General features: G+C 44.7%; 1 protein-coding gene and 1 pseudogene across 4 annotated transcripts in view; one reads left to right on the forward strand and one right to left on the reverse strand.

The window, feature by feature from the left end:
• The window catches only part of LOC307100408 (glyceraldehyde-3-phosphate dehydrogenase-like), a 1,087,365-nt pseudogene that overhangs the window by 740,473 nt on the left and 333,198 nt on the right, over positions 1-13,694 (reverse strand). The gene's annotated exons all lie outside the window — the stretch shown is intronic.
• Positions 1-13,694, forward strand: part of RNF130 (ring finger protein 130) — a 124,116-nt gene that overhangs the window by 91,740 nt on the left and 18,682 nt on the right. For 2 of the 3 annotated variants that reach the window (XM_079772821.1, XM_079772820.1), the window contains exons 6-7: positions 1,793-1,889; positions 4,092-4,296. In XM_079772821.1, coding sequence (XP_079628947.1) covers positions 1,793-1,889; positions 4,092-4,296 — 302 coding nt within the window. Of the gene's footprint in view, positions 1-1,792; positions 1,890-4,091; positions 4,297-7,400; positions 7,495-13,694 lie in introns of all 3 variants that reach the window. The other variant, XM_079772822.1, reaches the window with a different exon arrangement.

Genomic DNA, 13,694 nt, shown 5'->3' on the forward strand with positions numbered 1-13,694 from the left:
GACTTATTTCCAATCGCCAGGTTGTGACTTTCTACTCTCCAGAATAAGAGAGAATCACCTCTCCTCTCTCTCCCTTTAACATTACAGCTGAAACTGCTAGCTAAGTGTTATCTGATTCTGAAATACAGTTCATCCCTAAAAATAGTCCCGGCTACCCTGTAACTTGTGCAGACATTTAGCATAAGGTTGCTTAGAAGTCTTTTTAAGTAATGTTTAAATGACATTTAAACAGAGTTCCATGAAGTCCTATATAATAAAAGGCTAATATGCAAATCAACCAAACGGCAGAACAACCAGTTGCTATGATACGCACTGGCCACCAGGGGGCAGACGCTCAATGGAGTAGCTGCCCCATAATGGTCAGTGTGCTCCCACAGAGGGAGCGCTGCTCAGCCAGAAGCCAGGCTCATGGCTAGCAAGTGCAGCGGCGGTGGCAGGAGCCTCGCCCACCTCCACGGCAGCGCTAAGGGTGTTCCACTTACGGCTTAGGTCCGCTCCCCTTGGATGTCGTCAGTAGGACATCCCCCAAGGGCTCCCGGACTGCAAGAGGGCACAGGCTGGGCTGAGGGACCCCGTCCCCCACCCCCCGAGTGCACGAATTTTGTGCACCAGGCCTCTAGTGAATTAATAATGATACAGAGAGCTCTTTTCATTTAACTTTTATTTAATGTCTTTTTGAAATTCTACTTTTCTGCTTTAACCGTTATAGAAAACATAACTGATTTATAAAGTGTAATTCATTGTCTTCATTCTTAATTTCCTAAGTTTCCTCAAATCTTTTGTGGAATTTGGTGGAATAAAAGACCAAACATCCAAATACTACTTATCAATTCTCATTAAACAGTCTCATTGATATATAAGACTAGTGGCCCAGTCCACAGATTTGTGCATGTTGAAAGAAAATTAATTAGAAGAAATATTTTAATATCACTATTCACCCTTTCTCTATAATAGAAGTGTCAGAGATTAAAGAAAATTAGTAAAATGTATATGAAAATAATATATAAATTGATTAATAATAACAACATGATATAAAAACAAAAATATGATAGGAAAAAAAAAAAACATGATACAAACACAACATTGATAAAAACAATGACTGAAAGTGATTAAACTTATTCTAATATCTCCCTGTATACCACATTAAGAGTAAAAACACTTTCGCCCTAACCAGTTTGGCTCAGTGGATAGAGCGTCAGCCTGCGGACTGAAGGGTCCCAGGTTCAATTCCGGTCAAGGGCATGTACCTTGGTTGCGGGCACATCCCCAGTAGGGGGTGTGCAGGAGGCAGCTGATCGATGTTTCTCTCTCATCGATGTTTCTAATTATCTATCCCTCTCCCTTCCTCTCTGTAAAAAAATCAATAAAAAATATATATTTTTTTAAAAAAGAGTAAAAACACTTTCAGAGTGCTTGACTGATTTCCCTTGTGATGAAGTATTTACAAGTTTAACTTAAACATCACACGCTCTTCGAACTTGAGAGAAAGCAACATATAACTGACCATGTCCGAAAACGGGTTCAGGTAGGAATATTCCTACTCTGTGTAGATTGGCACCAGCAAGAGCTTTATATGTATCACGCATGTGTGAGTCAACATTTATTTTTAAATTGCCAGTGCGCTTTGTATGTACCGGTCGGACGGACAGACAGTCGGTCACTTAGCCTTTTATATATATAGGTTGGGCTCGGAAGACTTGCTGTCAGCTATATGTTAATACAATTTCTTTGCACTTTGACCTAATAGTTATTCAGTATATAATTTCTGATACAATTCTCCATTTTCTTATAGGCATGTTTTCCACAAGTCCTGCGTGGATCCCTGGCTTAGTGAACATTGTACCTGTCCTATGTGCAAACTTAACATTTTGAAGGCCCTGGGAATTGTGGTATGTTGCCTGTTTTGTGTAGTATCGTCTCGAAGTGTAACTGGACAGCACAAGTGGACGGTTACCTCTCACGAGAAGACACTGGCTCCTTGGCCAGACGTGGCTGTCCGACAGCACCTTTCTTCCAGCCCCTCTCAGGAAACTCCCGACGAGAAGGGCAGGCCCTGTGCTGGTCCCCCAGGGGCGCCTCTGTCGGGTGGGGGGCGTGTGGGGAAGAACCGAAAAAAGGAACAGAATGTAGATGTTTGGCTTCATTCCAGTAGCAATTTTTCCTGCGTTCAGCATAATATAAAACTATGTCATCACTTCTGTTCCTTCCTCTTGGATTTGCTTCATTCTCCTGGGCCTTGGTAAGTGGCAGCAGTGAAGGTGGGCGGTGGCAGCTCTGGGCGAACCTTGACCTCCGCAGTGGCTTTGGTCGGGGCACAAAGAGCTCTTCAGCTCTGGCGGGCGAGTGGGCGCTAAGCCGCGAGGACCTCAGAGACTTCCTACAGTTACAGTTCCTTCCGTAAGAGAAGTATATATCCAGGATGGTTGCTTTCTGGATTAAAAAAAAAAAATACTTTCTGGTCTCAAAAAAAAAAGAGTGAATGGATAATCTCCTTATGAGAAAAAGGTTTAGTTTGACCAACAGAGGACGTCCCCGTTTCAGCCGGGCAGCCCGGAGCAGGCCCAGGCACTCCTGTCGGACATGTGCTCTCGGGAGACGGGTCCCCTGCCGCCCTGAAGGGACGTTCCTCCCGTTGAGCCTCTGTCTTCAGAGGTCACTGACGGAGCTGAACAGGGTTTTCAGCACTGCGGACGCTCGGACTGCCTCACAGGGCCCCTGGCTCGGCTAAAAGCCAGGAGCATGGCCTCCTGGTCACTCTATAAAAATGCCTCCAGACATTGCCAAATGTCCCTTGGGGGACAAAGTCTCCCCCATTTGTGGGGTTTAACATAGAGCTGCCATAGTGTCTGCATGTGGAAGACACTGTGGAAAATATTAGCCTCTTTTGTTGCCTCCAGCCTCCTTGGTGGTTTTTTGTTTGTTTTTAATCCTAATTGAACTGCTAATACTTTTCCTCCGTTTTTAATGAAAATCCTTCTAAAATGTATTACAAGCTGCCAGGGTTCCTTGTATGTAAGAAAAAAGAAAAAATAAACCTAACTGTGTCATTATAAGCCCCAGTCATTACACTGTGCTGTAACGTTTTTAGTTGGGCTTTGGGGTGATGTAGAACGAAATTCTTTTGCCCAGGGAGCTATTTGTGTGAGGTCTGGTTGGCTGTCACTTCTCTGTTTATAAGCTTCTCCCGGCCACCATTCCCAACCCTGCTTCTAATATGTTATCTGCTATCGGCTAAAAGGGTGAAGGTTGCTAGGGAAACCAAACATCCATATCGTTAAGTCAGAAGGCTTGCCTATCCACTTTTCGGTTGGTAAGCTTTGGCCCCAAGGCAGCTCTATGCCTCTCCAGGATTAGACACTGAGGTTTTGAAACGGTTTTCTTACAGTTCAAAAGTCTTTTCAGCATTATCTACTCTTGGTTTTAAGCTTTACGTGTGTTTAAAGGAGGAAGATATTTTAAAACTGATGACTAGATAAATGGGGCATTACAGAGAAGTTACTAGTATGTTATCGGCTGTCCTTGAGCATTGAGCCAAAGTTACACCCTTGACTATTGGTCAGCTTTATACTAAGACTAGAGGCCCGGTGAACGAATTCATGCACGGGGGCGGGGGGGGGGGGGGGAGGGGTGGACCGCGGGCAGTTGGCCGGCCGCAGGACGTTGACTGTGGGAGCGCACTGACCACCAGGGGGCAGCTCCTGCATTGAGCATCCGCCCCCTGGTGGTCAGTGCATGTCATAGTGACTGGTCCACCGGTCCGGTCATTCGGTTGTAACAGTGACTTAGGCTTTTATATATAGAGAGGTGCTCTGCCTCTGAACCACAGCCACAAACATGACATAATCATTTTCTCCGTTCTGCAATGGATTTCGGTTTTCCTTCATACCCTTTTTGGGAGGAAATTACCTCGTTCTCTTTTCTTTTTTTACCTTTTTCTTTTAAAGAAAACCTCTTGGGTTAGAGTGGAAAAGGTAGATGGGAAGAAAAATTAGAGGAAATCATGTGGAAAAAACTTGACGTCATTTCAACACAGTGTCAAACCTCTAGAAATTGTTATTCTTACAAGTACTTTTAATCGAAATATTTTGCAGCCAAATTTGCCCTGCACTGATAACGTAGTGCTTGATATGGAAAGGCTCACCAGGACCCAGGCAGTTAACCGAAGATCAGCCCTCGCTGACCTCGCCAACGACAACTCCCTCGGCCTCGAGCCGCTTCGAACGTCGGGGATCTCGCCTCTTCCTCAGGATGGGGAGCTCACTCCGAGGACGGGAGAGATCAACATTGCAGTAACAAGTAAGTGGGCCCTGTGCCCAGCCAACAGCAGATTTGCTGCTGCTGTTCGGTGTGTTGACAGTCCGGAGGAGAGTTGAGTTAGTCACGGGACAGTGACTTAGTCTGTAACCGATGGGTACTTTTGTTAAAACAGCTGTTGGAGATAAGAAACTTGCTTTATAAAAGGGAGCTTGTGTATTGGTGTGGAATTAAATGACTAGCTGCCCTGACCAGCAGTTGTTGAGAGGTTTGTCTCAGTAGCTGTTTATAAACATGTTTTGAAGTGATGTGCTGCCGACAGGCATTTCACAAGGCCCTGCAGGGCCGTGAAGGAGGGCAGCAGCATGGGGGAGGGTGTGGCTGCATAGCCTCCTGAGAAGCTAATCCAGAATCTGAACCTAAAAATTCACAACTTCAGGGTTAGCCGAGGCGGCCTGTTGCTGCTCACTGTGTTTCGCACTTGGTATGAAGTTCGGTATCTTGGCATCACCTCTTTGGTGTGATTGTACACAAGGCGGTGAAAAGCCCAAGGGGAATCCGCCTTAAGTGCTCTTGGGCGAGTTGTGAATATCATCATTGCCGAACCACTGACAAAACTGAAGCAACCCAGTGTTTTGATGGCCAGACCTAAGTCCGTGTGAGTGGCTGGTGGGCGTGCATGTGGCCTTGTGGACATTCACCTGTAGCCAGTCAGCTGTTTTCTTCAGTTCTGTTCTTTCCTTGTTATTTTCATCTAACAACTCGTCACCTCATCTCATCACCACTCTGGTGCTGCCTCTTCCAGAATGTGCTATTGCTTGCATCTAGCTTCAAGCCCTAAACCTATTGAGACTCCGCTTAACTCAGAATCCGTGCAGTAGTAAAGCTGTTAAGAAATATTTTTCCCTTGACATAGTAAGACTCGTGTGAACTGTTCAATTAATGTATATATGTTTCTCAGCAACCAGAAATTATTCAAAAATGATTTGCCAGGTTTTATTCTATCATTTGTCTAAACTCAAGGAGACTTCGTTCAGTTATACAATAAGTAAAACTAGTCTTTCATATGGTTTGACTCATTTCTGACCATTTCCAAGTGATTTATTTTAACAGCACTTTGTATTTTTCTTCGTTGGTATTTAGGTTCTATGTTCTACATTTTTTTAATTGATCAAGTAGTAAGAAAAGAGATGAAAGTTGTTTGTTTATTCATGAGTTTTTGTAGGCCCTTCATTGATCAACATTTATTGAGCACCTACTACAACATTAAGTACTGATTATTCCATTATATTTTATGTAGAAATGTCCTTTCAAAATTTTCTATTTTGATGATAAAAGATACTACTTCATTCATCAGATTAATCACCGTGAGAAGAATTTATGCATGTTAATAAATAAAATTCATGTGGTTAAATTACGCCACAGCTGCCTCTATTTCCCCTCGAAGCTCTGTAGCACCATAGTAACTACAGTGCATTCAGACAGCGCCCACTGTGTGCAAGGCACTGTGCTAAATACACCCTGGAGGTCAGAGGTGACGAGACCCCGGCTGCAGTGGACCTTTGCTAAAACACCCCTGAGCCCATCCGGCATTGTTATGATATAGGTGTTTTTTTTCTTTTGATTACTAGTTTTTATCACTGAAAGTCCACGCATATATGGTTGGTACACTCAAAAATCAAAAGCATGGGCATTGAAGTTCTAAAAGTTAGTCTCCTTTCCTTGTATAAAAGTTTCTAAGTAGAAAAAAATCAAATGCTGTGTTAAGCTTCTTGATACTGATGACCATTCATCTCTTAATTTATTTAAATGCCAGCATACATTTTTCCTAACTTAAAATATATGCGTGTAAAATAGTGCATTTTGTATGGGTTCTTGAATGTTTATTTTTACTTAAAAACCTCATAAATTCACTCTAATGAGAAATCTATAATCCAAGAAGCAGTGGCTGCATTGTTATTTAAAAAGAATGACTTTGCCAAGTCTTTTAATAATCTAAACCAAGTTGGGCAGAGAATTAAAGATCACCACTTTTAAAATCCAATGAAAGTAGAATCACCTTCTTCTAGAAAAATTCCTAGGCACACACTGTTTTGCAAAGTTGTAAGATTCATGAAAAACCAGATTGAGAAACACCCAGGTTGCACACAGCTTTTGCATATAAACAGCTGTCATTTCAAGCAGGAATCTCTTCTCTCTGCCTTAATGCAGACATGTAGGAGTTTTACTGTGTGTGACACTTGGTTAGCCAGCCCTAGTCAGTGTATACTCCAGAAAACATCTGAGAGTTCAGACTTTTAGGACGTCAGATTGGTTCTCAGGTTATTTTCAAGGTTTTCAGTAAATACCATATTTGGAAAGTTGCAATACAGACTTTGAAATGTCAGGGGAAATATAAGCTGACCTCCTGGACCTAGAGTGAGACTAGATAAAAATCCTTAGAGTTCTGTGTGCCAGAGGCTTTCAACTCTGTGGTGGGCCATGTATCTTGTGAATCACCTACCTTCCTCCTCAAGCTTGACAGAGCCAGACCAGCCAGTGCTGCGTCCCGCGCTGGGGTGGGGAGGGCAGTCCTCGTTGGGAGAGCCTGTGCTTGTTAAGTAAAGACTCTGAGTGACCCACGCATAAGAGGAAAGAAGGTAGAAGCGAATGCCGTGGAAGGCCAGCCTGCAGACTGCCCACAGGACCCTTGGGAACCACCGCTCCGTATTTCTAAGCCATCCTCCAAGAATGAATGACATAACCGTGCAGAAGTGACAAAATGAAGAAGGAAAGGTCTCATGTATGGCTAGTCCACTTTACTGTCACTTAATTTAACAAGTAAAGAAATCTACATCCATGTGCAATTTTATATACATATTTTCACTGCACGGTTGTTGATGGCCACACTCCTCACAGACCTCAGGACCTGGACTGGAAGAAATGTGTGGGCCATGCTTTCCTCTCCCTCGCAGCTTTCACCACTCCTCCACTAACCTCTCCAGTTAGTAGCTCTCTGGCAAACCTCCTCCTGCTTCACTTCCTTGAGCCAGTCTGGGCTCACACCTCCGTTGATGTCTGCGTCGTTGCTTTTGAGGGGAATGTTGACATCGATTTGACTTAAGCCTTCTCCCCTGAGTGATTTCCTCCCTTTCCTTTGTCAACAGAAGAATGGTTTATTATTGCCAGTTTTGGCCTCCTCAGTGCTCTCACACTCTGCTACATGATCATCAGAGCCACAGCTAGCTTGAATGCTAATGAGTAAGTAACAAATTGTTTTTTGGATTGCATGTGCCAGATCCCAGGAAAATACGTAGAGAAATTTTAATAAGGTGGTGAGAGTTGGCTTTCACCAGTTTCATACTGATTCTGATGGGATCGCCCCTAGCAAAGCCATTTATTTCAGGAACAGTCCCTCAGATTGGGAGTTCCCCTCACTCAGCCACAACAGCTCACTTGAGAAAAGATCCGGGGCTTCTCATTAGCCACAAGTTTAGAGTGAATCAACAATGTGATGCTAATGCCAAGGGAACCAGGACAGCTGAAGGGTAAAGACATTTGTGTCCTGATCACTGACAGGAACAGCCCCCTTTAAAGGCCATGTCCCTGTCGGACGTTACCTGGAGTCTAACGCACTGGGCTTTGGCTGGAGCGCTGGCACCCTGGCCGAAGGTCTAGGAACAGGGACGTGGATGTTTAGCCTGCAGAAAGGGGCAATGATGCGATCAGGAAAACTGTCAGGAGTAAAGGGAGGAGGAAATAACTGTAAACTGTATATCCATAGGGCAAGATGAGGACCACAGAGTAGGTTACAGGAAGACAAACGTCACCCCGGCGAAAGGAAGAGTGTCTGTCGGAGGCTCCTTACCAGTGCGGTGGTTTGCTGTGGAGAGTGGGGAGCGCCCAGGACTAGGAAGCTGGATGTCACTTGTCAGGGCTGCTGTAGTGAGAGGTTCTTCAGAGGCTAGAACATTGGGTTAGATGACTGTTCCAGTCCATTTTGATCCAATGATTTTCCAAGGTTAGCTTTCCACAGGGGTAAGATATAGAAAACGGTTTTGGTTTGGTTTTGTTTTATTTGGGCATTTACTGTAGGATAATATTCAATCATTTACCAGTATTCAGGCAAACTAATTCAAGACGGGAGCACCCCTGGGACACTGCCCAAATCTATAATAATAAAAGCATAATATGCTAATTAGTCCAGACAGCTGAACGACCTTCCAGACAAAGCCTGGGCTGCGAGGGCCGAGGCAAGCCGCCGCGCTGCGAGGGCCAAGCCCCTTCACGAATTCCGTGCATTGGGCCTCTAGTCTGAACATAAACGGTACAGTGGGATTCATGTGCTGCCCACGTACAGTTACGTCTGCCATTTCATCACCAGCCAAGCTCATGTAATGGATTCAATTAAATGCTCGTTGTTCGGCCGTAGAAACTGTGGATAAGTAACCCCCAATTCAGTGACATGATTTTATTACCTCTCACCCGATCTGCTGGCTAGATGCTTGCAGGAAGGCCCTTGGCATTCCTGAAGGATGACGTGTTGGGGGGTCATAGTCAGTAGGCATTCTTCAACCCTCACATCCTTCAGCCGCAGCCAACAGGTCACCAGCTGGCTGTTTCTGCTGGGCCCAGCTGATGCAGTTTTACTCCAACCCAGCACAGTGTTAACTGCTCATGCTCTGGGGACAGACATACGTGAACATGATTCCCTGAGCTGGGAAGGTATACTTATCTGAAGCTCATTTTAGTCCTTCATAAACAAGGATAATGGTAGGAGTACATCATAGGGTTGTTGTGAGAATTAGCACCTAAAGTGTTTAGCACAGTGCCTGGTCCATAATAAGTGCTCAATAAATGTTAGCCCATCAGTTCCGCTGAGATTTTAAGTTCTGTGAGTAAGATAGCCATCTGCCTTTACCATTTTCTTTCATGAAATAGATTACAGAGTCATAAGAGCTCTGTGAGTGACTGTGATTCAAACCACAGTTTGGAGGGAAATACTCGTTTCACCTGCAGTCACCTCTTTGGCTTCCTCCAAAGCTGGACCATCAGACTAGATCAGTGGTCGGCAAACCGCGGCTCGCGAGCCACATGCGGCTATTTGGCCCCTTGAGTGTGGCTCTTCCACAAAATACCACGTGGGGCCCGCACGTACAGTGCGATTGAAACTTCGTGGCCCATGCGCAGAAGTCGGTTTTTGGCCTGGGCGAGTCTATTTTGAAGAAGTGGCGTTAGAACACTCAAGGGGCCAAAGAGCCGCATGTGGCTCACGAGCCGCGGTTTGCCAACCACTGGACTAGATAATTTCACAAATGCGTGAAAACTAGTCACAGCAAATAGTGTCACTATGAGCACTTTTAGAAAATTTTAAAGTAATTTAATGGTCACCTTGCAGCCACTCAGAATTGGCCAGATACTCAGTTCATACATCAGATATTTTAGAGAATGCTCAATAGACATGTTATCTGTTAGAAATCAAAGTACCTGAGACATCATATTTCCATTCCATGCATAAATGCCTGCATGACTTAGACTAAGTCATAGATCTTAGATCCATGTCTTAGTCCAGCCTTTCTCCCATTAGCCTTGATACTGCAATTATTCATTTGAATATTATTTCTGTGCCTTCAATCAAAACCATCCTGAAAGATGATTTTCATGATCCCATTTAAAGAGAGAAATTGAGAGAGTGTGAGAGAGTGTGGGGAGATGCATGAAAGATGGTCACCAGAATATTAATGGTGAATCTTAATTTAGTAGACTTATGGTGTTTTTCCCTCCTATTGTGCTTTTATGTGTTGATTTTTTTATAGCATGAATTACTTAATTCTTAAAAGCCTTTTTAATTGTAGGAGATAATAATCACTCAATGTCTCTTTCCCCAAAATGTTGATGAAAAATTTTAATTCCAGAGAAAAGTTTGTTTTAGCAAATAAATTTGTAAGTATTCTTCATTAATGAATTTTTTAAAATCTATCTTACTTCCCTTTTTGCCTTTACCAAAAACTTACAGCCAAAATGAGATTGCCTTTGCAACTTAATAGTTCGCTTTTAATTTTCTAGGTAACCTCATTCATTCGTAAGATAATCTTCTATTTACAGTTTACTCTTCTTACACTGTAAGAAGTGTTACACTGAACTTGTGTTGTAATTTAAGCCAGACCTAGACCCAGTCGAGTCACTTGTGAAAATCTGTGAGCAAGATGGAGCAGCACTGTCCAGAGGAAAGGGCAGGCGTGTGGCACCACCTGGCGGGCCTCGGCTTCCACCCACAGGGGAGGCTGCCCCCAGGGGTGAACGCACTGCCACCTCCCTCACCACCTCTGCAGGGTTACCCAGGGCTTGACGCTATTGGCTTAATCAAAAGTCAATCAAAAGTCCATGTACCTGGGGTCACTCCTATTGTGATGAAATATTCCAGGTACTCAACCATCACCAACTGTGCTTTTTAATTTTTTAACATTGCAAATCTAGTGAATTTTGAGACTTTGCAATGTAAACAGGATAGTAGTCAAAGAAGCAGATAAACCAAGGTAAATGTATTTTTACATGTTTGAGTCTCGTGCCTCTGTTTGTTAGTACCTAAGTGAGCAAGGTTATTGAAGTTCCGTTTCCAAGGAGGTTTCTCCTCTCCTTCCTTATTCAGATGAGCCTTGTTAAAGCCTAGCCTTTACAGGCTCATATTTGTATCAAGCTGATTTTCTCTCAACAGAAGAAAAGTAAATATTGTCTTTTTTTTTTTTGGAACAAGTTATAAGTAAAATCTGTGGGTGATGTAGGAGAGATTTTGAGTTGACTGGAAGGATGAGTTAGTCTCTACAGCCATTCTCGGTTCCTAGATTTGGATTCATGGAAATCATGTCCTAAAATTTGCAGAGGAGTGTAACCCAAACCTTCGAGATTGAAACAGTCTCAGCAGGAGGAATAAGTCGGCTGTGGTTAGCCTGACGAAGTAACTGGGACAAATGTCAAATCCTGTAACACTGCCCCAGACCCCGCCGCCGGCTCTGCAGCAGGCAAGTGGCCTGGGCTGTCTCCCAGTTCCCCTCCTGAGCTGTCCTCCGAGGAGTCATGGTAGAAGCGTCTAGACCAGATCAAAGGAATGGATGTCTCTGCTTTACTCTCCACTCAATATTTCTGAATTGTTCTGCTCAGACTTTAAGAGGAACACTGACATATCTCAATATAAAAGGGTCTGGAGATTCAAGATTTGATGTCTTGGGAAAGCTTAGCTTAGAAAAAGAGGAACCTGGGTGAGATGAGAGGTGTCTCCAGGTGTTGGAAGGACTCCCAACGATGAGAATAGCCCCTACCAAGACCTTCCTTACTCCTGTACTGGGCTGTTATCCCACCTTGCCCCGTTAATACTCCCAACAGTCCCCCGGAGAATACCCGGGGCTCACAGAAGCAGCACTTACTGTGACATCTTCTGGAGACATCCACAGGGAGGTAGATTTCCACTTGACGTAAGAAAGAACTTCTGTCCATCAGAATTGTCTCGGTGACATGGCATGTCTTGAAAGGCTAGTGAGCTCGCCAGGACCTGCTTATCAGACAGAAGCTGCAAAGCTGGAGCTATTCAGAGACAGGTCCTGCATCAGGCGGAAGTCTCAGATTCCTTCCGGTTCTGAGAGTCCCTCCTGAGCGGAGAGTCCCAAATGGGCCCTGTCCGGGAGCGATCAGAGCCAGAGGAAGGGGGCTTTTTAGACCATCTCCCACTGTGAGATCCGTTCTGCATTGCGACCCAGGACTCCCCTGTGTACGGCTGGAGCAGAAACTTCATAGGCATTTTCCTTATTCATGCAGTGCTCTGATCAGTCCAGTACTTCGTTGTTAATGCTAGTCGTGAGCTCGTACATTGATTTACAATCCATTAATAAGTTTGAAAAACACTGATCTAAAGAACTTCGAATTTTTAGTTCTCAACTTTTTGCTCACACTAGCACCCATCTTTGTTTATTTTTCTGAGAGAGCCTTTCTTGTAGTAATGCCAGCAGATTTGAACTTGCCCAAGCTGGTTAATGAACCCTCTTCTTCATCTGAGTATTCACTTTTCCTGTTAGTCGCCCTGAGCCTGCGATACATACGGAGGAGGAGCCTAAGGCCTATACGGCCTAAGTGGCCCCGAGAAACGCCGTCGGAAGCAGAGCACGGCGTTAACACCGGTGTTTCTGGGTCGGTCCTCCCCTGCACCGCTGTCTGGCTGCTCCAGGGCGCCAGTTAAGGGCTCCAGACAGTGTGGGTGAAGATGACAAATTGGTTTTCTGAAAACATTATGGCCAAAGAGGATTAAAGGGAGTGGGACCTTTGGACTTCTGTACTGTCGTTGGCAGTGGGCTTTTTTCTTTTTCTTTCAGAAGTACCTTTAATGTTATGGCTGCATTAGTTTATAATAAGTAAGTTTAAAATTTTTGATTCACCCATTCAAAGTCCTCATATCTGATATCCAGCTTCTCTGAGGAAATATGATCAGAACAATGTATCTTACATATGCACTAGAGCCTAGCGCTGACTGGAAGCTGCTGTGAATGGTGTTTCATTGTTTAGATGCTAGTGTGCTCTGCATGCCAGGCCGGGCATGCAGGGGCCCTGGGGCCCGGCTGTGCCGCTCAGCGCCCGGCAGCGTTGACCTGAGCCGAGCACTTGCCACCGGAAATGAGCTCGGGAGCTCAGTATCTCACAGGTGGGGTACCCGCCACTTTTCCCGGAGGGGCTGAAGAGGCTTCCTGAGGGAGTGACTTAGAACCAGGCTGGCATAATTGGCACAAAGTGAGGAAAAACCAGAGCAGTTCAGGGAGTTGTGTGTTTGATGTGACTACTGTAGGTGGCAGAGACAGAACGTGCTCGTGACTCCCCCGGGAGGACTCTAGAATGAGGCAGACTCTAGAATTTGAACATTATTCTTGTAAACGGTACGTAATGTGTAAGGCTTTTCAGCAAAAAGTAATTCCTGGCGGCTGAGAAGTTGCTCCGGAGTGGTAGACTGGAGGCAGAAAGATGAGTGAGGAAGTCAGGGTGATAAGGGAGGAGATGAAATCAAGAAATGTTAGCGAATTGTATGGTAACAAAGGTAATGGTTTGAAGTACGGACCTGGAACTCAGCAAAGAGAAGAGAACAGAACTGGGGACCTGATTTGGGAACCTGGAGGTGAACCAGACCCGCAGGGTTCAGGGAGGAGGGCAGCCCATTGCGCGGCTGCAGGCAGGCAGCACTAGCCGAGGGCCGTGAGGAAGCAGCAAAGGACTTGAGGCTCCTCAGACACCGGATGTAGGCACACATCCCCATGATCTGGGGAATTCCCATAAGAGCCATACATTCCTGGAGGTCTGTGCTCTTTAAATATTATTTCAAAATAAATAATGGCATTGTTGTTTGAGGGAAAAGGAGGAGCATGTTTTAAGAACAACAGCGACAGATTGCAGAACACTCAGTTTGAGCGTGTGTTCAAACCAGGAAA

The sequence above is a fragment of the Cnephaeus nilssonii genome (assembly GCF_951640355.1).
Source record: "Cnephaeus nilssonii genome assembly, chromosome: 5".
NCBI lineage: Eukaryota > Metazoa > Chordata > Mammalia > Chiroptera > Vespertilionidae > Cnephaeus > Cnephaeus nilssonii.